Below are 26,976 nucleotides of genomic sequence, written 5' to 3'. Positions count from 1 at the left end.
GGGTCAAGAGTAGACTGTAATTCACTTCATATTCAAAGTGGAATGAGAAACCTATGAACTGCTTTAGCTTCATGCAGATTTTTGATTTGCCATGCTATTATATCCCCTTTCCTATGATCTATGGGATCATACCCATAAGCAGGCCCATATCTTTGTGTGCAGCATAGTATCCTCTTCTTAAGTATAGGCCTTCAAGAATGTGGGTTTTGCACTGCAAATTAAATTTGTAAAAAGCCTTTAAATTATTTTCTTAAAATCACTTGCTCTTTTAAAAAGTTACTGTTGTTAAAAGAAAACAGCAGGAAATCTGGTTCTTTAAGAAACCACTGACTAAGTCAGTCTCGCTCTTGCCCCTCAATGACTCCTGCATAACCCTCACTAAGCTGCCTTCTCTTTGTTATTGAATTATACTTTAAAAACACCCTGTTCGACTCTGGAAGATTAACCTACAGGATAAGTATTCCATGCCATATGTTCATGTTCTACAGGTCTTATCCTAGCAATTAAGATTTCAGTAGTCTTGGAGCGGAAGAATTAACTAGCAGAATTAACTATAAGAATTAATTTTATAAGTTATAGCATTCTGTTTAATCAGCAGTCTGAGATCATTGTTTCTAGGAAATTTTAGGATAAAGTCTAAGTTGGGAAATGTACTTAACAGATCGCTATGTCTATTCAACCAGCACCTGCAATTACAGGAACAATCCTTATGTTGCTGACCCATAATGTCATAACCACTAAAAAAAAGTTTAGGGGGCAATCCTATGCGTGCATAGACAGAAAAAGTCCTACAACTATCAATATTCTCCAGTCAGCCATGCCAGGAGTTATAGGATTTTTTTTATGTACTGACATATATTGTATGCATGAAGTTCAATGCTATGTATGTTCAGAGAGAAAGACGTACTAAACTCCCAGCATTGCCCAGCTAGCAGTCCTGACTGAAGAATGCTGGAAGTTATAGGACTTCTATCTAAACACACATAGGATTGTGCGCTTAGTGTGTTTATAAAATCCACACATGAGGATATAGGCTAAAAGAAAGTGAAAGATGTGTAAATGATCTAGGTATATTTTAATGCAGAATAAACATTTTAAAATGTTAAATTTAATTTGTTAGTAGTTTGACAGTCTGCATTTTCCTCCAACAGAGATAGCTAATTAAAAAAAAAAAAAACAGCCAATAAATGCATAAGGCCAGAACAAAACAAAATGGGGATGCTTGATCATAGTTCCACAACACAGGGCGGGACCCTCCTAGAGCTCCATCAGATGAGCGAGTTATTGCATGCTCATTGCTGGGCACTCATGGATTTTTGCGGGTCCCTCTCATGTCATTGTCTGCCTCCTGCGTACATCCCACCCCTTCTAGCTTTCTTTGCACCACAAAAAATACCCCAGTAAGTCCGACTTATTTTTAAAGGCGGAAGTTGCCACTATCTCCTTCTGTATGCATCAGAAGCAGCGGGATGAAAATGGCCCACTGAATGGGCCATGACGAAGTTGAAAAGAGGAAGTAATGAGGGATAAATGCGCGGGCTGAGAAGTGACGGTATGCAAACGCAATTTCACCCTCTGTGATGATGCTCCTAGAGCCTCCTAACACACACACACACACACCAGCATGAGGAGGGGGTAGCAGGACATGACAGCAAGGATGAGGCCAGAAGGCATGACAATTAAGATCTTGCAAGGACAATGAGTGAAGAGTGTTCTGCCCCAAGAGGGCATTATGTTACTTGTTATATGGTTCCTGCATTAAAAACTGCCTTAATTTTCCTTCTACAGACATTGACTGTTACCAAGCATTGAGTGGGTTCCCCATCTCCAAAAATTCTAGTCCTGTTTGAGCTGGGTTTTTCTTTTTCTTTGTAGAAGTAAAGCCTTCTTCTGCTTTCATTTTCCGCCATCCTAAGTTGAATCTTGGAAAGCCTAGCCTTGCATTGTCTTTCCATCTTATCCATTCTTTCTCAGTCAATCTGGTTCAACCTTCCATTCTGTCACCTTCTACAGCCGAGTATTTGACCCTCTACTGCTACTAGTTGTTTGCTGCTCAAGTTGTGTTATCAACTAAGGCCCTTTCTACACCTAAGGGTGTAGAGGAACGCAGGGGAGACAATCCCGGGATTTCCTGCTTCCAGGATTGTCGTCCTGCGTCGTCCTGCATCCAGTCGGCCACGCGACGTCCCAGAAGTGAAGAGGGACGTTGCACCCATTGCGGCCACCTTTGTTTCTTTTAAAGTAACAGGAGTCGGAGTGCACAGTGAACAGTAAGTTAAAAAAAGAGCACTGCCCCTGCTCCCCACCCCACCCCCAATGTCCCTGGACTGCCCCCAGCTCAGCTTCTTCCCTCTGTTGACCCTCGCTACTCACAGGGAGGAGGGAAGAAGCCAGGACGGGTGCCCAACCACCCGCGGTCCTTGGGATTGTCCCAAGGACTGCTGAAAGAATAGTTTTTTCCCAAGGTTTCCCAATCCCAAGAAAAAAGGCCAGTGCAGAAATGGCCAAAGTTGAAGACTGATTTTCATGGCAGTGTGGATTGGATTTGCGTTTAGTTGATTGGATAGCAATGCAAGACGATGTGTGTGGAGGCCCAGACAAAGGAAATATGGGCAAGATGTATTCCTTGACTTTGACTTATTAACCAGCCTGTTTAGATGCAAAGCGGCATGCAATTACTAAATTATTACTGACAGCTATATAACAGCAGAATGAGGTGGGGTGGGGAGATTGCATGTTCAGCTACTGGCACAAAATAAGCAAACATAATAATTCTATTCAATGTCAGCTGTATGAAAGGGAAATGAATAAATGCATTTCCCCTCTATCTGACATAGCTAAAGTTATAGATATTAAGGCTGCAATCCTATTCACACTTACCCGAGAGTAAGCCCTATTAAACTCACCAGGACTTACTGGTGCATAGGATTGCATTGTTAGACAAATAATGATGCTCTTTATGTGGCTAGAAAGAGATACAAAATAGAAAGAGTGCTATGATGCAAGATAAAACACACTGTAAGAAAATGCAAACATTTGAAGATATACAGAACTCTTTAAAAGGCAATAAAGTTACTTGGAGACCGCAGCTTGGAATGCACAGGGGGAGGAGGGTTAGAGGATAGAATAGCTTTTTTGAAATATGTAATTTGCCAAACCACTTAAGGGAACAGAGTTAACTATGAGGAAAGAAGTGTAACGAATCAAGATTGTGAAACTGCATGATTTTGGTTTATTTTAAGCCCAAAAAAACATATGCCAGTGAAACAGGCTGGCTACAAATGTAACCCTTTGGCGTGCATAGAAAGAAAAAGGATGCACCACAAGGTTTTCTACCAAAAGAATAAGGAATAGAAATACTGAACAGCAAACACAAAGTTGCGTCAAAGTTCCCCTTATAAATATCCATCTAATCTGGCTAGCAGCTTGATTAAAAATAGCTGAACTATGCAGAGTCCTTTAAGGTTAGAAGCAAGAGTATTTCAAGTTGAAGCAGTTCTTCAGGTGAGAGGACATCCTGTTCTATAAATGAGAATATGAGTATGTATGTGTTGGAGGGGGTGGGAGGGAGAAGCCATGTTATACTCAGACAATAAGTTAAGGAAGCTAGTACAGATCCAGATGTGCTACTCTATAGTCAGGCAATTAAGAAAAGAAGGAATGGAAGCCAACATTTCTCCAGAAAAATACTCAAAGTAAGGATAAAAGCTGCTTCTTTTTGTCAGATGGCATACTGCCATTTTGCACATCTTTTGAGTTTCAACATATGGATTCTTTTTTTAAAGGAAAGTTTCTCTTTTCCTCATCATTTTGTTTCCTCATAAAAAGGTAGCACTGCTCAAAACAATTTATGTGTTAGGAGACTCATTAAATCTTTTTTTTTCAAATGGTTGCATGCCACTTCTCTGGACAGTTTACAAGTGGAAAGCTTGGTGTGGAAATCTAAACACTATCACATTTTGAACTTCATAGTTAGCCTGACACACTCATTTATTCACCACACCTCCCCTTTGTGGCCTACAATAAAAGAAGGGCAGTCTAATTCAGAAACTGAAAGGATGATGGCCTTAACCATATCTTTTATGAACTAACAAAAAAAGGGCATGGGGCTGAGCTTCCAGCCTTGTGGATTTCACAATTGGACCTCAAGGATTTGACTTCAGGTTAAGGGCCTATATGTGTCACAGCCACCAGCAGCCATGGGAAAAGGTCACCCCCATAAACCTGATGCAAGGCAGTCCTGAGAAACCAATGCCCTGTATAGGGTTTATCTGAGATTCAGCTTCTCTTATCCCACAACAAAGCACAAGAAATGTTGTGTGAAAAGACTAAATCTAGGCTGGATTCTACGGGTTTTGGTAGCAACTTGCAACCATCTAACCTTTAACATCACAACATGGGCAGCTTTTCCCCCTGCAGCTTCCATGAACTGATGTTGCCTTGGAAAAAGGATATTAGATACATTAATATACATAGCTGGAAATAAAAATGAAAATTATAGAGTGAAAGAGAGGGGCAAGAGAAGAAAGTCCATGACGCCCCTTTTATTGCAGTCCTGTTTATCTTCTGAGGTAAAAAGTTGCAAGATATCACCACCCAGAGAGCTTCAGCTATGGGGCAGTATATAAATTTAATAAATAAATAAATAAAATAAATTACCCAGTCCCCAAAAGGAAGCCTTTAGAAGCTACTGAATTTTTGGTTCCTGTCAACTGAAGTGAAAAGGGCATTCTTTGAGTATAAGGTATCATGCAGCAACCCACCCCTCTAAGGGCAGTGTTGCAAAACACAGCTGAAATATTTAAGGGACAACTGCAGGCACTGCCCTATCTAGCTTAAGTGCATGAGATAAGGGGAAGGAACATGAACTTGAAAATGCAGATGTCGGTTATCTCAGAAAGAACTCAGCAATCAGCAAGCACTTGGGCTATGTTAGCAGTTAATCTACAAGGGCCCCTTCTACAACTCTCCCAGGTGTGTTCACTGCTGGGAGCAGCAGCTCTATAAGGGGCAAGAGGACATGCAGAAGTCTGTGTGCATTGAGGCACTTAGTGCAAATGGCTGGACATATGGCTTTGCTAACATTCAGTGAACAGAGAGTTTTGCATGAACTCTGTCCCCCCATACACCACATATAACTCACAGTTACTGAAGCTCATCATTCACTAGATGACACACCCAAGAGGCTGGTATAAAGGGGTAAAATCCAACATGTGTGCTAGCTGGAGTAGATCCATTGAAATGAATGGTATTTAAGTTAATCATTTAAGTACCATTTATTTCAATGGCTCTACTCTAGGTAAGACATAAGTTGAGTTTTAACCAAAGGGTCCTCAGTTTCTAGTTCAACATAAGGTATAGTGAGTGAATATTTGATGCTTCATACATATAACCCTACCATAGCCATCCATCCATGGGAAACTTATTTGCCGCCATGTTTGCCATCATACCAAGTTTATTTATTTTTTTGGAAACAGAAAACTGAACAAAATAAAACATGAAAAACTAGATGAAGGAGTCAACATGAGATAGGTAACTATAGTTCACATGTGGATTATGTGTACACACTACATCACTCATGGGTCCATTAAGAGAAAGAAAATGAGCAGGCAACGAATATTTTCCTCTTCATGTGGTGCTCTATTTTTTTTATAACTCACCAAAAACATGCAAAGTTTTAAATGTAGACACTATATAATGAAGGGCACTGTGCAAAATGACAACTACATTGTTGAAAATAGCCAAACACCATTTTTTCACAGGTAATAAAAACCAAACTCATGTCCATGAGGTAATATCTATTGCTTGATTTATGTTCAGAGATCCTATAGATGAGTATAATTTTTGACAAGTTGCTTTTTTCCCATAGTTTTGGCAAGTATAGCTTTGCTTGCTACAGATAAATTCTGCCATATTATCTTGGTTGAAAACTGTGTGACTAATGCAAGCTGAAAAACAGAAGTGATGCTTAGTAGATATTAAATAAATATTTTTAGAGAGAGTGAGAAAGCTACTGTTTCACAATGAATGGGAATCACTAGAGCTTATTTGAGAAGCAGTAACTTATTCGTGGGTAGATCATGTTATCTTTCCATGAGTTTAGCAAGCAAAAACTTTGCATTTTTTTTTCAAGGTAACGATTATAGAATTTATTTATCTCCAAAACATTCTGTTCATTTTAGTTCTATGAACTTTTTGAGTGCACTTGAAAGAATTTCAACAGAAACAACAATTACCAGAAAGTGTTCTACGAGCACCTTCTATATCTGCTCCCATTGACTCATTGAACCCACCTAGATGGCTGCTCAAAACATAACATGGATTGAGCTCCTGTGTCAAGCCATATGTAAGAGTAGTTCCCTCACACATTTAGGAAAGATTTTGACCATGCCAACACATCTCATATGGGACTCAGGAAGAGGTGTATATTAACATACCTAAAAGCTACCCAAACAGTTTGAGGATCCATTCAGAAACAGGTCTTAGTACAGTACATGGAGTTCTGTTTACACATTTATGTAGTTGCTGCATAAATGAAGTGGGTTGTACTATATGCTAGAAAGGTGAAGACTGGCTTGATTTCCCACACCATTAGAAAATGGCTAATATTTTTCAACATGGTGTGGTGTGCTCACAAGACAGCATAGAGCAATTAGGCGTACAGCCAGATCTGTGTGTTTATAATGATTCATCTTAATGTTTGTACTGCAGCTCCTTTTGTTGCTACTCCTCTTTCCTCTTCTCTCTTTTAATTTTCTGCCTCAGTTTTAGCCAGACTACACACTTCAGAAACTGATTGCTGTCTATCATCATCGTCGTCATCATCATCATCATCATCATCATCTCCCATCCCACTGCAGCTACTGCCAAATGCTGAAAGAAAATTCATCTAACAGGGACTACAACATTCTAAAATTCATTTATTCCTATCATATTGCAACATGTGTTATTTCCATCCAGACTTGATCCAGCAGATGTATTCTGATGATGATTCCGGATTGAACTGAAAGCAGATTGAATTAGTTTACCTGAATCTGCTGCTGTGATCAGCATGATATATTGGTCCCTTTTTTCTCTGTCCAAGCTCTGAACAAGGTGGAGCTCCCCATTGGCTGAAAGTATAAAGGCACCATCTTCATTTCCACCAATAAGGAGATAGGTCAATTTGCTATTTAGGCCTTGATCATCATCCCTTGCTACAACCTATGGAAGCAATGAAGCACAACATAACAGTAAATACATACCAAGAAATGTGCCTTTGCTTTTCTAATTCCCATTCAATTATTTCTCATGTAGAATGCGCAATGGCCTTGTGCTTAACAGAGCAAGTAGCAAATGCATCTATCAAAACTATAAAAGGATCTAGTACACAATTAACTACTCTTTTAAAAATATGCTATCCCCCCCACCCCGCTCCTGGCAGCCAGCTGCTGATGTCAACAAAATGTAACTTCCCTAATTTGGGAAACAAATGTTAAAATGAATCCATATGAAAAGATTCAATAACACTTCAATAACTACAGCAATAATTTAATCTAAAGCGAAGAGAATTTGAAGAAAAAGAAGGAGGTCAAGATAACAATCAGTCTAGTCTATGTGTAATGAACTGGCAACAGTTAACGCTAGTATAGTTATCCAAATAAAGGCACCTCCAGTCATGATACGTGCCATTTAACTGTACAGAACATGCTGTGTAGGTATGTTCAGCACAATACAACTTACTATTTATTACTTTAAAAAATATACCCACCTGAAGAATGACCTTTGGTAATGTTTCCAAATTTTCTGGGACATTTACCAAATAGGGAGAGAGCTCAAATGTAGGAATGTAATCATTAACATCCATCAGAATAATGTTGAGCATAGTGGTATCCATCCGTGGGCTACTTCCACGATCAGTTGACTGAACTGTTAATGAATAGGAAGGCTTTTTCTCTCGGTCCAAAGGTTTAGCTACAGTTATTACCCCTGTGACAGAGTCAATCCGAAACTCATTATGAGTGTTTCCACTGATGATGGCATAACGAACTTGCCCATTGGAACCCTCATCTCCATCTGAAGCAAATATCTGGATCACATCTGTCCCTGTCAAAATATTTTCTGCAATCTCAATTTTGTATAATTTTTGAGCAAAAACGGGGTTATTATCATTGATGTCAAGGACTATCACAACTACATCAGTAGATGAAGAAAGAGATGGTTGTCCTTTGTCCGTAGCAATTATAGTTACAGTGTAATTAGAAATTGTTTCTCTGTCAAGTTCTCCAGTGAGTCTTACTTCTCCATCAATAGTACCAATACTGAATTTCTTTCCTAAGGGATTTAACAGATTATACTCAATGTAGCTGTTTGGACCACTATCTGGGTCAGTTGCTTGGGCTTTGAATACAATGGTGTCAATAGGTGTATTCTCTGGGATGTAGGTCAACTTGGGAGAGATAAAACTTGGAGGGTTATCATTCACGTCAAGCAGAATAATAGATACTTGTGTTGTGCTGGTGTATCTGGAGGCTGGAAGAGATGCCATATCGTGAACTTGAACAACAAGGCTGTAGAAAGATTGGCTTTCACGGTCCAATGGCTGCCTGATGCTTAGAACTCCATTTCTGTCAATATTAAATTGGCCTAGGCTATCTCCAGAAGTAATACTGTAGGACAATTGTGAATTAGAACCTGAAAAACAAAAGAAAGAGATTTATCCACTCTGATTTTATGAACACAAAGCAAAATAGTCATCCTGAACAAACGAAAATCCCCTCTTCAGTTGTTATTGCTCCCTTCTTATACAGAGAACATGTGGAGAAGTGGGATCATGCCCGCGGCCCTAATCCTGATGTGCCCACTGCCTCCATGCCCTCAATGTCAGTGTGATCAAAGGAAAGCAGAGTCTTTGTGCTTATGACTGTAAGATGATTATTACAGGGGCGCTTGTTAGAGGTGTATTAACAAAGCTGAAGAGGCTGCTTTCTTTGGTGGTGTCCTTATGGTGTTGAGTCGGCATCATGTCCCTTTGAAACCCAGCAGCTTCCCTCCCCCAGGCTGGCACTGGGGAGGGAGGGCAAGGCAGCCATTCGGGGACTGGAGCCACCACCGCCCTCTTCTTGGTGGAAGGCGATCAATCGCAGGTTGCCTTCCACCAGGCACCACTCAGCTACACCTCTGCTGCGACACTGGCTATCGTGACATCAACTTGCACATCCTCACCTCTCTGGAGAAAAAAGTTGGGGTAAGTCCCCAACTTTTTTTCTCCGCAGCTTCAGCAGAAAGCCCCAGGGTGGGTGCGCAATTGCAGTGGCAGCGTATAATCAATGCTGCACCACCACGCACTCACCCCAGGGCTTTCTGAGCATTTAGGCAGCCCCCTGATGTCTTCCATCATATATACGCTTGGTCTCAATTGGAAGTTGGAACAGACACATTAAAAAAAAAAGTTTCAACTAGTTGTTAGCTTGTGTTACTAAATAATTAAAGTGCAGAAAATCCACGGTGTGACTGAACCACACTGATATTGAGGCCCAAGCAGGTTTCAGATCACAGCGCATGAGTGAACTGTTGACAACTGCGTTCTGAATCATTATTTAACTTGCTTTTGGAGAAAAACGAAGACAGTTAATATTTGCAATTATTTTTCAGCTGTTGCTAAAAGGAAATAAGTACATTTTTAAAGAAGTGCACATTTTAGGAATGAAATATCAGAATGATCTTCAGTGGTTTGTTTTATGGCAACTAAGAGTATGGGAAACATATATCTCATTTTTGCACTACTGTGGTCAAAGCAACAGCACATGATTTTGGTAATGAATAGTAGTTTAAGAAAGAACATTGTGCACCCTGGCTTCAGTGGGATTTCAACAACCTAACTCTACACAATATTGCATGAAAACTGGTAAGCAGCTCCAAGCATGCTATACATCGGGAAAATATATGGTGACAGTTAAAAAACGCAGAACCCATTGTGTTTGTATTATTCATTGTAAAGTCAACCCAACGTCTATTACTTTCTCATGTCCCTGCATTAATGGCTGAGACCTTAACAGCACTAAATAAATAATGTGGAAATTTTATCTGCCTAATTGGTCATAAAGGCTGAGGTTTGCATTTAATGGATTTTATTTTCTATCTTGCCCTTCCTAAACATTCTATTTTTTCACTTGGTATAACATGATATTAGGTATTGATACAGTCAAATGCTTTATTCTTTGTGCTAATACTTCTTACGAGCAATCTGAGGTTCTTAGGGAGTAAATTAAGCCCTGTAATATGCAACATATTAATCACCGTTATTTATTATTCAAAAATTAAAGAGATACATTACTATATCATTTTAGTTTATATATAAATGAAGAATTAAATAACATTCTGGATACATTTTATGCCAGACATAAATTAATGTTTCATCCAATATTTATTTTACACTTAGTATGACTTCACAGACCCCCCCCCCCAAATGCTGTGATACACTACAGAGCCATATGTGAGCTACAAATTGAAAAAGAAAAAAACACCATATTTATCATATGACAATTTATTAGCTGGAGGATTCCCCCTCCCTGATTTAAATTGAGGAGAAAAAAAGAAGACCAGTTCAACTGCTTGGTTGAATTGGTGCAATAGCTTGAAATATTCTGCCCCTTAGGTAACGTAAACAGTTTGTATTCCAATACTGTGAGGGAAAGGAAAGTTGTCTATTTGGCTGGGGTTAAAACCTTACATAGGAAATGGCAGAAGAATGAGCAGGGGCTTATAGAGGTAGAGAAATGGAGTGCAGAAGAAAGAAGACTGATACAAAGGCCGGATCTACACTATTGCTTTAAAGCGCTTTATAACAGTTTTATAGCGCTTTAAAGCAGTTAAAGCGCTTTATAACTGTTATAAAGCACTTTAAAGCAGTAGTGTAGATTCGGCCCAGGTTGCAGAGTAGGCAATGAACTAAGAAAGAGGAACTTAAAAAGAAAAGAGGCTCGTTGAAAAGAGGTGAATGAGACAAGAAATTTTTAAGCGGAGAGCAGAAGATTCACAGCATTGGTAACCTCACGATTAGACTACTGTAATGCACTCTATGTGGGGCTATCCATGTGTGTGGTTTTGGAAGCTGCAGCTAGTGCAGAACACAGTAGCTAAAGTGCTCACAGGAACACCTAGCTCTGCTCATATGAAACCTGTGTTAAAAGAATTGCACTGGTTGCCTGTTAGCTACCGAGCCACATACAAGGTTATGATGTTATCCTACAAAGCCTTAAACAATTTGGGACCAGCATACCTAGCAGGCTACCTTCCCTTATACGCAGCCGGATGACCGTTACGATCTTCAGAGGAGATCTTATTGGCCGTTCCAAAATGAATAGAATGCCACCATGAAGAACCTTGGCAGCAGGCCTTCTCTGGAAAACCCTCCCTCATGTGGTTTGGGAGGCAGAAAACAAAACGTCTTTTAAACGCCTCCTGAAAACAGGAACTTTTATTCTTTACTTTGCTGATGCACAGTTGTGCATCTCCAGTTTATAAAAATAGAGCTCTGCTGCATTCCCTGACAGTTTGCTCCCTATGAGCGCACCCCCATCCCAATTTTGCCCCATTAAAGCAAATGATCAGGGAATGCAGCAGAACTCTATCTTTGTGCATCAGCAACGTAAAAGATGAAAGGTCCTGCACAATTTCAGGTGTGTGTGTGTGTGTGTGTGTGTATGTATGGGGGGGGGGGGCTTGAGAGGGTTTCTTTAAAAAAAAAAGTTCTAAAAATCAAGGGTGAAGGGATCTGCTTCACACTTGGCATGCCTAAAGCCTTGCAGAGCTATCATGCTGTCAAGTTTCATATCTTTATCTTTCAAAATGACAGAGATGTAACCATTTTGTTAATTACCATAGGCTAATGGAACAGCTGACTGCCAAACTTTTGAGAGCTGAGCTGTGAAACATTTTAAAAATCCTAAAAAATCAAGGTATGAAGGGATCTGTTTCAAACTTGGCATGGCTAAATCCCTACTTCAGAACTATCACAGTGCTACATTACATCTCTTTATCTTTAAAAATGACAGAGCTGTGAGCATTTTGGGTAATTGCTGTAGCCTATAATGAAGCAGTTATCCGAAAATGGGATGGAGCTCTGTTGGATAACTCAACAGAGTGGAGGAAGGGAAGCCACTCCAAAATAGGAGTGGAGAACACAGCCAGCGGAGCTCCAGAGTTGCTCCATACACCTCTACCAAATACCCTTTCATCAATGGGAGAAGAATGTGTACATTTCAAAGATGTGCATACGGATGTAAATACGCATGGATTTTCATATATAAAGCTCACAATTTAGTATAGACTTAAATCAGAATGAGCTTTGAAATGGAATTCAGAGAAATTCCAGTTTTGCTTATTCACACCTCCCTACTCCAATTCAAAAATTTTATGTAGAAGTCCTGGGAATAACTTTACCCTAAGACCTTGGAGAACAGCTTCCAAATAGAATAGTCAATATTGAGCTAGATGGACCAGCTTCATAGGTTCACATGAGTTGAAGAGTTGCTTGGAACTAAGGCTGAAATGTAAGATTCAAGATAACATGCCAATTCTATCAAGTATTGTGAATTATGTTTCCAGACTGATGGATATTAGCTTTGCAATAAGGATTTTTTTGCATATCGGGCATCTGCTCCTGTGCATAATGCCTTTGCCTGAATTTTGGAAAATTGCAAAGTTTGTTTTAAAAAATCTGTGTATGAAATGTGGCTTTTAAAATGATAACTTGCATTTAAAATTTAAAGTTGAATCACCACTTTATAGAATATGGCTTACTTGCTCAAAATTTGAAAGCTGAAGTTAATTATCTTTGATCTCCATTTTGTTTATACAATGTCATTGTATATTTTTTAAAATCCCATACCGATATGAATAGCTATTGTTTTCTGAAGGTGTGTTAAGGCACAAAAGTGACGATAGATATTTAGCTATCTTCATCATTGTTTATAATGGAAAAACAGGAAATTAGCCAGAATTCTGGCAATGTCTTATTTGTAGGTTGACAATGTCTTAAAGACAACAGTTTTTTGTTTGTTTGTTTTTTAAAAAATGATTATTTTCTATGGGCTATTTATTTGGGCATGCAAAAGGCAATTCCATGCTTTTGATCAGTATGCAGGAAAACGTATTGATCTCAATGCAGAGAGATCGAGTCAAGCTTAAATTACTGAAATCAATGGGACTTGTGACAACCTTTCTCTAGTCTGGGAACATAAATTATATACTGTATAATTTGGAATAATATCATGTTGATACAATTACATTAAAGATCTAATACTGCATATTATATAATCTGTTGCAGGACTATACATGTTCAAATTAACAATTTTGATAATAAATCTTACGTCATGGGCAAATTCTGGGTTGTTTAAATCAGGAATGAGGGGAGGATGTGCAGGTGGGAGCTAGTTAACTCAACAACAAATCACCCTAGGACTTGGCTGTGATGTGCAACTGGGTCAATGGGTTGGATCCAGTGTTCTCATAAGTAGAACTCTGCTTATGGAAGCTCCTGCCAGAGGAAAGGGAGAAGACTCTATTCACTGATGTGTGTTTTTCCTGCCAGAGCCCCCTGGGCCCACAGCTTTGAAGGGATGGGGAATCACTGGTACAGTGTGGGAGTGGTGTGAGGGTGAGGCTGAAGGGGGTGGGGAGTAATTGCAAAGATCAACTCCCATCACTTTCCTAGCAGGAACCTTTTGTTAGTGGAAGGGACACTTTGGATCCAACCCACAGAGAGTTCTAAGGCCATAGCTAGACGGGGCATTTTCCCAGGGCGATCCCCGGGATCGTCCCTGTGTGTCCACATGCTGCAAAGGGGATCCTGGGATCAGGGAGGGATGATCCCTCCCTTGCCCCAGGATATGGCCCTACACTTTAGGCCTGCTTTTTCCCGGTCTCGGGATGATCCCGAGAACGTGGAAAGTGTGGCCCACTGTCACGGTTTGTCTCGGCTCCTTGCAGTTACTCACGAGGAGCTGGGACTCATGCATGAGGAACTCTGCGCCCGTTGGGGGTGGGGTGGGGGGAGCAGGAAAATGTTTTAAAAATTAAAAAACACTTACTTTTTGTGCATGAGCGCTCGTGCGCTCCTTCCTCTTTAAAAAACAAAAACAAAATGGCAGGCGCGACATCCTCTCCCTCTGAAGTTGTCACGCACTGCGTGTAAACAGGGGGAGATCGTGCAATAAAAATATCGTGAGATCTTCACCCCTCCGTTGTGCTAGACCAGTAGGTCTAGCTGAGGCCTAAGTTGGCCTTGAATCAATTTGAGTGAAAAGTGACCAATTCAATTTTTTTTAAAAATGAAACTGCTGACTAAATACTCTACAAGTGACATTTACCTCCATCTACCATGCAGAGGATCAACACAATGCTTTGACATTTCATAGTATGTCAGAGGCTGCTATTCTAGACCACTAAGGTTGATGTCCATTATAAAGTTTATATATTTATTTATAATTTTATAACAAACACTGCTGTTTGCTCCTTTATGAGAGATAATATTCACTCTGTGTTGTTAAAAGTAAAAAAAAAAAAGTATATCTGCAAATATACTCTAAAATTCATACAGTTAAAATATATAAAGGTACATACCATCATCTGCATCAGTAACATTGAAAATAAGGATAGTGGATCCTGGAGGTAGGTTCTCTATCAAAGACGTGCTGTAAGAAGACATGCTGAATATTGGAGAATTATCATTTACATCTAATATGTTGAAATAAACTCTGACAATGGTAGATTGTCCACCTCCATCTTCCGCACGAACTGTAAGAATGTAATATTTCTGCACTTCATAGTCTAACACACAAGTTAAGTTGAAAACTCCAGTGACTGGATTCAGGAAAAAAGTTCCATCTCCATCATCTTCACTCACAGTGTATGTGATTTCTCCATTCACGCCTGAATCTTCATCAGTAGCTAAGATGGCTGCTACTAAAGAACCTAGAAAGTAATTCAGGAATTAAAAAAAAGGCAAAATGGATCACTCTATGGAACAGTTTGGGGGAAGAGAACAACTAGATGATTCATAGAAACAAGTGCCTCAAAATGTATTTCTATAAATGCCATTTGCTAAGTGTCATTGATTTCAATGGAAGAATTAAGCATTAAATGTGAACTACTCTTAGTGAATAATTTGTGATCCAGAATCTTAGTGAATCAAATTTTAAGATATGTGCTATCCATTATTATGATTGTGCCAGTATGGCACTGAACAGGATCTCAGCGATTAGGAAGCTGGCTTATACCAAATCAGACCAAAGGGTCATCTAATTCTATAGTGTCTACACTGACTGGCATCCACTCTCCCAAGTTGCTGGAGAGACCACAGGGCATGTTTACACAAGACTTTTATACTGGGGTGATCCCTAGGTGATCCCTGTGCAGCCAGTGATGACTGCTTCATTTCCGCAGGAGAACTGGTTGCTCAGTTATCCTGATTATGCCCGCAGTCCCAGGACCATCTCAAGACCGCGGGAGGTGTGGACGCCTGTCCTGCCTGGTGCCTGCTTACTCACGAGTAAGCGTGGCACTAGAAAAGGGGGAAAGAGCCACACGGCAAGGCTTCATGCCCATCAGGGGAGGGTTTGGCAGCAATTTCGCTACTCCGGGGATGGCAGAGAGGAGGTTTGGGGGGCAATTCTGGAGAAAAGTTTTTTTCCTTACTTTTTTGTTGGAGCATGGCCTCACCCTTGTGTGACTGGCCCTGCTGCTTCCAAAAATAATAATAATAAAAAGCAGCCACAACATCCCTGCTTCCTCCCTAGACGTCGCGTGCCACGTGTCAAACCAGGGGGAGGAACTTACAATCAGCATATCGTAAGATCCTCCCCCTCCCTCCCTCCCTCTACACACTATGGTGTAGACATGCCCACAGTCATTCAAAGATAAATGAGTGCGCTGAATCCTCAAAGAGGTAGCACATGTATTTAAGGAAACACCAATTAATGATGCAGTCTATTACCAGAAAAATATATATCTTATACCTGGTTGTTAAAATTAAAAATGTCATATTTTTAAGGGGGAAAGAATCTTCTGAGCAATGTTTCAAAACGTCTTTCCACTCTATTTACACATGGCCCTCTGTCAGCATAAATCAGCATGTCTATGTCTTTTCTTAAGGAGATCATATAACCTCTTGTGGCCTCCTATGCACAAGTGACAAGCACTCTTGATATGTACTGTGAGATTTCAAAAGCTCAACAGCTATTGCTCCACTTGCTGGCTCTGAGTGTTTTTCTATACTTGAAACAAAGGATTCCCTAGCACTGCAGACATTGCACAGGTGTTTCCACTCAATCCACATTCTGTTCTTATGCCAATCAAAGAAATAAGAATAACAGAGTAGATGCGGTGGACTTACTCCCCCTCGTCCTCCTGCAGAAAGCTCAAGGAAAAGAGATCTGGGTTGGTTAGTTAGCTCCAATGTTCAAGCCAATAGCTAGATAGTAATTTGCTACTCAAGTAGTAGCAACAGTAGTAATAGTTTAAGAATTTTATGGGATAAGAGCAACTAAATCATACTGTTCAGTATACAAAATTGTAAGCAAAAAATGTTATACACAAATCACTTAAATCAACGTTCCTGACCAATTAATCTCATTGCCTGCAAGATACTTAAATGGGGTTGAATTGGTTTAAATTCAAGAACTGCTTTGTGGAATGGACTGGAATCTATTATTTCCAAAGGACCATGAGTTACCACAGCTGTGAAGATGACATTAAAGTAGGGGTTGCAAGTAAAAGAAGGGCTTCTCCTACTTACCTGGTGTGGTATCTTCTGGTATGTCAAAAGAATACCATAGTTTGGAGAACCTGGGTATGTGATCATTAACATCACTAACAGTAATGTTTATTCGCATATCTGAAGACTGCAGGCCATCATCAGCACGAACCAGCAGAGAATATTTGGAGCGGCGTTCTCGATCCAAACGCTTAGTGGCTATCAACTCCCCTGATTCCGGATCCACGTGAAAGCTGTCATCTGCACCACTGATGATAGTGTAAGTGACAAGAGCATTTGCACCCTAAATATTGAAAACAGAGGCTAAAGTGAGCTTTGTTTCATCCAGATCAACAGTCATCCATAACACTTGTTTCAAGATTTGGTTCCAAAGGATAAAACAAAACATTTTAATAAAAATGAAACAGAGCTGGTCAGATACAAATAAATTATAGATTTCTTTTTATATATAGTAAAAGGGATACAAATTAACAGGGGAAATTGGTAGCCCCAATTTCAGTGGGGCAGAGATCCCATTTTGGGTTTTAGTTAGAACCAACCAGAAGTCTAAAGGAGCTATCCAAGGTGCTGAACCCTATCCCCAAAATGGGGCCCACCAAAATTAGTGCCACCAGCTTCCCCTGCAAATAAGTAAAATAATGCAAATATTTGAGATTGTTATATTGGAGTGGAACTTCCCTGTACTGTCCCTGGAAGGTTCCTGAGAGAACAGGTTTCCTTACCAAATAGAAGTCTCTTGTGCAGCATAAGGCTTTAGTCCGTAGTAGATTTATATATACTAACATATATAAATATTTTTTAAAAAAAGATGCTCCACCATACATGTGAAAGTATTAAATGTAAGAAAGTGAAACAGAGCTAAGTCTTGAAGACAGCCTACAACCACAAGTGTAGCACAGAGGTGTAAGTATTCAAAAGTACTTCTTTGTTGAGTTGATCTAAGGTCAATGCTTGCTAAAAGCAGTAATCAAATTCTGTCATATGCAGCATTCTTTTACATATTTAGAGAATGGGTTTTAAGGGAACCTTTACCTAGCCTTGCTACTGGCATCCATACTTTTGTAAGCATACATCAGTACAGATTTAAGTAAACGTTTCTGTATGTCACCAATGGATAAACCCATTTGAGGTTCCCCACAATTAGTCATGCATAGCTTCCTTGCACATGGCCATAGGGACAAAGACTACACAGAAGTTTGCTCACAAGGCAAACTCAGAGAAAGGGAAGAAATGCATTCAAGACTGGAGTGTTCCTTAAACTCCCCCTTTGGCTCTCCAGGTCTTCTGCCTGACACATTTATGGAAAAAAAAAAGCATGGATCTCTCCTTGCAGTCGAAAATGAAACACATACTTTCCAAACCCTGACCCCCACCCTTTACTCTTCAGTGAGAGGAGAAAGCCAGGCTGGAAATTTAAATCTAACAACATTGTTATGACATTTGTGTAGTAGCACTATTCAAAGAAGCAATGATCTCCTACCTCGTCAGCATCCATGGCTGTCAACTGCATTATTTTAGACCCATCTCCTATATTCTCTTCTACAGTCAGATCAAGCATATCTGTAGGAAACACTGGTGGGTTATCATTGACATCTTGAAGAGTTATTTCCACCTATGGAGGAAGCAGAAGGGGTGGGGGAGAAGTCAAGATTCATGTATTAAATGTAAGTGCTACCAGTTACTTAACTTTACATTAAATTACAGACATGGCGCACAATGTAATGTTCAGGAACTTTCCAAACAAGAACTACAAGTAAGACAGTGCCTGTTAAAATTCCACATTGTTATGAGACCTTCCGAGAAAAGCTTCTAACCCACATAAAGCTAATTTGACTTGTTGATGGTAACTGATTTTAAATGGTCGTAGTCTAGTTTACATTGGACATGGTCCACTGATTGACTGTCAATGTAATCCCCCAGAGTTGGCCCCTGGAGGATAGCTGCCAAGACCTGGGGCACAAGATCATTCAACCATTAAATGCTGCCTGACATAAAGATGAGGTGGTGTAAAATTCTTCCTGAAATGTTTACATATTGGCATGTCGAAGAACTAAAAAAGAAAAAAAAGGGGGGGGGAGAGTGCAACTTTTAGCATTGAAATGGGTTCTGGTTGTCCCTTTTGGTCTGAGAGAGTTTTGGGGTTTTAAAAGTTAATATTAGAAGCATGTTTTTAACATCCCTTTGGAACTACTCCTCTCTTTGCATCTAAACCCAAACATTCTATTTTTCACAAGTTCTGTTTATATACTTTACAGACATTAATGGCACCGTCTGAAATATTTGCCAAAGCTGTTTACTCCTTCTTCTATGTAAGCACGATTGTTTAGTTCTCACAGTCTTGCCGATGCTGCATTTAAAAGGATGAGAGCTTAGATTTCCACTCTTAGGTAGACACACACTAATAATGTCCCAATAAAGAAAAGACAGACAACAGCTGGTTTATATCTCTAGTGAAAGCAAGAGATTCCCAGAGGGCCTGAACCAATAAGTGGTCACCAAAACGTGAAGACCACCAAGGAGATAATGGTATAGTTGGGACCGAGCTGCCTTCAGCAAACATCGAAAGCAGATTGTTTAGTAAGAGTGAAAAAGAAGCAGACTGAGGAGGGCCAACTTGAAAGTCAAAGAAAGTAAGTGGATTGACAGACAGAAATGTCATTCTTCAGATGAGATTTCCCCTGATCTTTTTAAAATGCACGACTGAAAATGACCCGAGTATAAAAATCAGCACTCGTGTCTTCTAAAGTTGTGCTTTTGGTCTTCGAGCCTTCCAATACATTTGCATATTTTATACTATTTTGGTTGAACTATATGAACAATACAATACAAGAACAGGTTTATTTGATCAGGAAAGCAAACGCCTACATATTTTTTGTGTTGCAAAATGAATGCAGTTAGTAGTAATTTAATAAACAGTGGAAAAATACACTGAACCACATTGTCTAATTTATATTCCCATTCCCCATTTGTATTTATCTTTCAAAGTACACCATCTATTGCAGGGGAGCAGGATTTTCCTGCTGTCCTACCCACTGTTGTACAACCACATACGTAGGCCCTACTTACAGTTGCAGATATACTAGGGGTAACACAGGGTGAATGGTTGTTATCCAGTGGGGCATAAACCCAATTCTGAGCTACTTGTTAATAGGGCTTCACTCTCACATACATGTTCACAGCTCTATCAACTGCTCAAAAACAGCCCTAGTTCACCTGAAGCTCACCCACCCTTTTACAAAATCCAATCACAAGACAAAGCCATCAACATGCCAACACAGCCTAAGCAGAGTTGGACTACAACTCTGAGCCAAATGCTGGGAGTTGTAGTCCACCACATCTGGAGGGCACCAGGTTAGAGAAGGCTATTTTAACGGTATCACCCACACTGTTGGACAATCAGTTTTGGAAGTGGCACTCAAGAGCCCTTTATTTGGGAGGAAATAAATCAAAGAACTGATGTGAACAAATTAAATTTGATATAAATAATGATGACCTCCTTGGCTCTCGCTCTCCCATGCACCTGGAGACTTCAACAGTCATCTTAAAACCTCTGAATGTAAGAATTAGCATAAGCATTGCTGATACAGCATTAAATGTAGAGCCCTAAGCAGAGCTCTAGAATTAAACGGCTTTAATTTTCAAAGAATTAAACTGCCTGAGAGGTTCATTGTTAAAAGTGGGGGTAGAACCACCCTGCTGCAGTATTCTGATAATTAATTTAAACACAACAGCGACAATCCTAAAGAAAAAGCAAAGAAAGATGAAGAACTTCTATATGTTAACGCTGCCAATCAAGTCTTGGCTCTTAAACGAACACAGCTAGAGCAAGTAGTCATGCTACCAAATCTATTACATTTCACCAGATCCTGTTTCAAGGCACAGCAGCTGTGAAGCTCTGCAATTTATTTATTAATACCATATATATCATGCACAGCTAATGTTTCAGCTACAAGTTGACATTTTACCACCAGAACCCAATTTCACAATGTGCAATTGTCCACCGTAAAAGGAATATGTCAGCTTTTAAGTTTCGTCTGGCTAACTTTGCACTTCCAAGTTTTCTTTTCCTAAGGTAGTTGTATCCAATATAATTTGCTATATTATAATTGGGCATAAATGGTGAAAGCCCATGAAAGCATGCAGAGAATTAATTGAAAGAAAGGCTGACTAACAGTCTGGCATTCAGAATGATTAAAAAGAAGGAAAAGGGGGAATAACAGATGACTGTCGAACTTTTCCTGAAAATTCAGTGCACCTCATAAAATACAGCAGTAATATTTCATGTCGAAATCACATTTAAATTCAGCAGCCTAACAAGTTCATTTAAAAAGAAAACAAAAACCAATTAAGAGTAGGTAAAAGCTGAAGATTTTAGGAATGTCTCAGCAGCCTTTTTAAAGAGATATTTTAGCATTTGACATCAAACAATAAGAGTTTGCACAGCTGATTAATATGCAATGGTTAATGTATTGTTCTCTTAGACAACACAAATAATGTAATGTGCATGAACTCTGCATTACAAACATACAAAAAGAGGGGAAATACTTTGGCACATAGTTATTATATTTTTTATTTTTTTATTTATTACATTTATATACCGCCCCATAGCCGAAGCTCTCTGGGCGGTTTACAAAACTTTAAACCAGTGAACATTAAAAACAAATATAAAAATTTAAAACCATCAAAAACATAAAAACAACAATATCCATTTTATGTCACTAAAATAAGTCAGTCCTTCAAAGGAATATAAATTGCATAATTCATTTCACCCAACTCCCAAACATTGTTATTTGCTTTTCCATGATGAAGAAAGAACTAGGATCACTTTTCTGGGCTATATACCCCCTACTCATGTCTGTTTCAAGTTAGACATTCAATCACCAGTGAGAGCAAGGCAACTCACATCACCTCTTCATATACGCACAAATACTTAGGGTAGGTGGGTGAGGCATGGGTTCAGCACCTATCCCCCACAGTTTTTGCTTGATTTTTGGTTTTTGACATTTGATCAACTTTTCTCCTTGAGTGACCTTAAAACAGTTTTAATCAGGTTCTTCCTTGAAGAACCTAGAATTTCTACATTTACCATAATAAGATGTCCATGATGGGTGGGAAGCAGGATGAGTTTCAAGGGTACTTTACTAGCTGAATATAGCCCTGCTTCAGAGCTCTTCAAATGTGGCATTCCCATCCCATTGGATTTAGAGGTCACCTAAATCATTAGCTTCTATTTAACTCCCAATAGTTTAAAATTATTCTGAGGAGAATCCACAATGTCATGAAAAGAATTCAGACTCAATTCGATAGGACTTACTCCCTAGTAACTGTGCACTGGATTACAGCTATTGGGACATGACCAACTGTTGCTGAAAGGCTTTTTGATCCAGTGAAGGCTTTCCACAGATACAGGAGGCCCTCGTCGTCAGTCGGCCTCCCTGAACAGAGGGTGACAAATGCGACAAAAGACAGGAGCGGTGCTACTACACTCCCTCTTATCATATCTTTTCCCTGTTCAGGTACAGAATGACTAAATAGGGAATATGTGTTTGACAAAATGGTGAAGAGAGCTTGTGCTTATGAAGCAGAAACAATACTAGTTCCTTTCAACGAAATCTTTTCAATTGCCTAGTAAAAGCAAGGAAACAAACAGGCCACAAAAATGCTGAGCTAGCTTATATGTGGCAAGCATAGTTTGCACTGGCAAAGCAAACATCTATTTGGTAATCCTTTCTACTAACCACTATGTCCTTCTGCATGTGCTTCAACAGAGCATTACAGATGGAATATGATCTAGGAAGAAAGGGGCCGCCAGATGTCTTACATATACTTATTTACACAGTAATACTGTTTTGTTATAGAAAAAAAAATGAAGAGGAACCTAGTTAGATGTTGGGCAACTGGATTTTAGGTTTCCTGTGTCTTCATCACTGAAGGTCTAGGCCTCCACGGAAGATGGTAGGGCAGCAAAGGATGCACTATCTAGAAAAAGCTCTTTGTGCACACAGTGGCCATGGCTAGACCAGGCCTATATCCCAGGATTGTCCTGGAACCATCCTTGTGCATCCAAATGACACACAGGGGATCCCGAGAGCAGGCAGGGACAACCCCTCCATTTGCCTGGGATAATCCTTAGGTGTAGCTAAGGACAGTGTGGCAAAAAGCCTTCATCAGTGGATTGAGACTTGGATGAAGATATCTGCTGGCGTGACAAATAAACATATATATGTTCATTCACCACTGAAGACATTATCAGGGTGCCACAGATATGATCATGAGGCGAGGGCCTGAAGAAGATAGTCCATGTGGAAGTAGAACAATACATCACTAAGGGGGTAGAAGTGGCTTAAGATGTTGCTTGTCATGCCTCCCTCGGATTCTTCTGAGGATAAAGAGGAATGGCATTGCTTTAGATCTAAATGTAATTGCAGTCTTTGTGTACTCATGGATTAGGTTTTGCGCATTGTTCTGCTGAATCTACTATACTGGTTTGCTGACACTGTTATTGTTATTATTATTATTATTTATTTATATAGCACCATCAATGTACATGGTGCTGTACAGAGTAAAACAGTAAATAGCGAGACCCTGCTGCATAGGCTTACATTCTAATAAAACCATGATAAAACAATATGGAGGGGAAGAGAAAGCAAACAGGGTAAACAGGCACTGGGTAGGGTAAAACTAACAGTATGAAGTCAGAACAAAATCAAGTTTTAAAAGCTTTAGGAAAAAGAAAAGTTTTTAGCTGAGCTTTAAAAGCTGCGGTTGAGCTTGTAGTTCTCAAATGTTCTGGAAGAGCGTTCCAGGCATAAGGGGCAGCAGAAGAAAATGGACGAAGCCGAGCAAGGGAAGTAGAGACCCTTGGGCAGGTGAGAAACATGGCATCAGAGGAGCGAAGAGCACGAGCGGGGCACTGCTGGATTGATTTGCTGACATCACTACATAGGCCATTTCTACACCTGCCTTTTTTCCAGGGATCGTCCCAGGATCATCCCTGTGCATGCAAATGACACACAGGCGATCCCAGGAACAGGCAGGGACGATCTCTCCATTTTCCTGGGTTAATCCTTGGGTGTAAAAAGGGCCATAGTTAGCCTGATCTCAGTATTGTATATTGTAAGATAGCACAGGGAGTAGCTTGCATCTCTGTACACTGGTTTTGCTAGAAATAGTAGTAGGAACAGCCAAGGTGAGTGAGAACTATCTAAATCAATTAGCTCATTGGATTGATTTAAGACATTTAGGGAGCAATCCTATGGCACCTAGATAGAATCGGGGGGTTCATAGAATTGGTCGGATTCATGGATCTGAGGTTGGAGACACCACTCTGAGCTTGGACCCAGGAAACTGAGATTGCCTCCACACTCGTCCTGTCAGCCTCTGTTTGCACCCTTAGGTTTGAAAGACTCTCTGGTCAACTGATCTCAAGGCAGTCTGCCTGTTTCATCATCAACACCTTCCCCTCAACCAGCTGGAAAGCTCCAAGACTTCCTTTCCCTGAAGATTGGAGCACTGGCCATCTTCTTTTGCTGAAAGTGTCAAGTTCAGTTTCAGTGAGCCATCATTGTTCAGCAATTATGTTGTCTGTTGTGGCGCTTGAGTTGTATCATATAGTAGCCTTGTGGGCCAACACATTACATTTGTAATCAATAAAACTGAGTTGTACCATTTTCCTTTTGTGGCCTGGACTTCTTTTCCTGAGTATATGGTCTGTTTAACCTTTGTTAGCCCTTTCACTGAATTTTAAATTTGTATTTTTGCATTGCTGCTGTTTTTATCTTGGTTGTGCTTTTATACTGTATTTCATATTATGGTTTTATACTGTTGTTTTACACTTTGAATTGTCTTAATTTTGTAAACTGCCCAGAGAGCTTCGGCTTTTGGGCGGTATAGAAATGCAATAAATAAATAAATAAATAAATAAATAAATAAATCTCCCAGCCCCATGTAAGTGTTAAATTTTCCCCACCCCATGTAAGTTTTTGTGGTACACTTTATTTTCATTTGCTGCAGTAATGGCTTCTGGAAGTCTTGTGAGATATTATACCTTCCTCTGTGAAGCAGAAAAGGATATGTGTTCATTCTTAGACCTCTATTCCATAAAATATTCAAATAAGCTGCTCTTTTCCTCTGAAGAACTCAGTCCTGCCCCTGGTCTCACCAGCTTAGATAACAATATTTATCTTGATAGATCCAAATATTTGGGGTACATGGTGCTGGTTCTGAAGACATTTTGGAAAATTCAGTTACTCTAACTACAGCTGGGACCAGCCAAATGGAATATGTCCTACCAGTTATGAAATAACTGCACTCTCTGCCAATCCATTTCAGAAAACAATGCAGTCCTTGCACTTACCATTAAAGTCCTAAATGGCTTCAGTCTCCAGTATCTAAAGGAGTGCTCCCCTCACATTAACCTGCCTATAAACTGAGGTCCTCTTTGGACTGGAGGTCTTTTTCTGGGTGCACCTGTTAGTTGGGGTGAAGTGGATGGTAACAGGAGAGAGGGCCTTTTCAATTCTTACAACTCCTTCTTTGAAACATTCTCTCCTAGGGAAGCTCATTTGGCACCTATTCTCATATCTTTTTGGCAACAGGTATAGACCTTTTCATTCTCCCAGGCCTTTTAAAGTAGTATGTGATCAGTATTCTTGTTGTCAATATGTTTCTATTACATCTGCTGTCTTAATACATTTTTTAAAAAAAATGGTTTTATGTATTATTTGACTTTAAGTACTGTCAGCTACCTTGGAAATAGAAATGCTGATGTGATGGAGATAAATATGTAAATAAGATATACAAAAAGTATATTAAATTCTATTTCATTTATTCCAGTGACCCTAAGAATCTGGGCTCATAATTTTACAAATAATGAAAGGAAAGTCATAATTTTACATTCTGATACTTAATATATTGCAGGGTAGAGTTTCTGATGTCAGTAATCCCCACTTAACTAAAGTCAGAAGCCCAGCACCCTTCTCATACAGTAACCCATCCACTTACCCTCATCCTGGGCATACTGGTTCCTGTCATATCCTGCTACAGTAACACAGCAGGAACAGGAGTTACAAGCAGGTTCACATAGGTGCACACAAAGACTTAAGTACTTAGGATGGGTCATATGAATAGTTCTGCCACTGAAATGTACAGTAGCAGATATGTTGCTTCCTCACTAACTTGTTCTTACATCTGATACAGATTATAACACAGCCTTTACATGCCCACTGAGAAAATAAAAATCCAGAACAAAATAACAACAACAACAACAACAACAACAAATCCTTGCCATGCATCTTCTTTTCGAGGGCATAATTATTTTAACTTCAGCAGACAATTTTTCTACTCATCAGGTTACATTTCCTATGAGTCAAACTCAGCTGTCTATCCTAAATGTACAGATTATAACCCACACCATCATCACTGTAATGATGACCAATGTTTTCTATCTGTCATTTGAAATTATTTGTTTCTAATCATTCCCAATTATTGTAGCATTCAAACTTTACAAAAAAACAAAGAAAATAAACAAATTATGGCAACTTCTTTCCAAATTATACAGCCTGGGGTCTGGATTAAGTGTTTCACTGCATCCAGAATACTTCATCATATAGCATAGCCAAAATCTATTCTGGTTTTTATGTGACTCATGCTTGAGCTATGAAAAGGCTTTAATAATTAACATTTTTACATTAAAATGCCAAATGTTGGCAATTTAATCTTGATTCCATGAGGATACAAAGCCTCTGAATCCATCATATTGCATAGTCTTGTCAGGAAACCTATTACCTGCTGTTGGTAAATTGAATAATTGCAAGTAGGTGATTCAAGTGGTATTAGTAGACGAAACAATTGCTATGTTTGGATGGGAGGCATGGAAGTGCTATTTTTAGCAAAGTATGGTAGTTTTTTATCTCCTTGAGTGAAAAATCCATCTTAGAGAAAAAGGGCTCATTAACGTCTGTGGCATGGGAAACCATATTATTGGTGGGTGAAGAAATGCATGTGCCTGATAAATTTTATCCCTTTCAAACTTTGCGGAAACAGATGAATAAACATTACAGTATGCACAGCCACTTAGATACCATTATTTGTACCACTTAATCCTAACATACTTGCCATAAATTTGCAGGCATGAAAAGAAAAATTCTGATACATTGTCTACCGAAATAAACACTAGATCCAGGGATTGATCCAACCCCCTCTGTCCCAATGTATACTTC

General features: G+C 39.5%; 1 protein-coding gene across 2 annotated transcripts in view; it reads right to left on the bottom strand.

Annotated features, from left to right (window-relative positions):
* Positions 1-26,976, bottom strand: part of FAT4 (FAT atypical cadherin 4) — a 146,396-nt gene that overhangs the window by 54,429 nt on the left and 64,991 nt on the right. For both annotated transcript variants that reach the window (XM_063136006.1, XM_063136007.1), the window contains exons 2-6: positions 18,237-18,368; positions 16,778-17,039; positions 14,605-14,955; positions 7,751-8,673; positions 7,029-7,203 (exon numbers count right to left, since the gene is read on the bottom strand). In XM_063136006.1, coding sequence (XP_062992076.1) covers positions 7,029-7,203; positions 7,751-8,673; positions 14,605-14,955; positions 16,778-17,039; positions 18,237-18,368 — 1,843 coding nt within the window. The remainder of the gene's footprint in view (positions 1-7,028; positions 7,204-7,750; positions 8,674-14,604; positions 14,956-16,777; positions 17,040-18,236; positions 18,369-26,976) is intronic.

The sequence above is a fragment of the Elgaria multicarinata genome, chromosome 10 (genome assembly GCF_023053635.1).
Source record: "Elgaria multicarinata webbii isolate HBS135686 ecotype San Diego chromosome 10, rElgMul1.1.pri, whole genome shotgun sequence".
NCBI classification, from domain to species: domain Eukaryota; kingdom Metazoa; phylum Chordata; class Lepidosauria; order Squamata; family Anguidae; genus Elgaria; species Elgaria multicarinata.
This window is presented reverse-complemented; position numbering and strand designations above follow the sequence as displayed.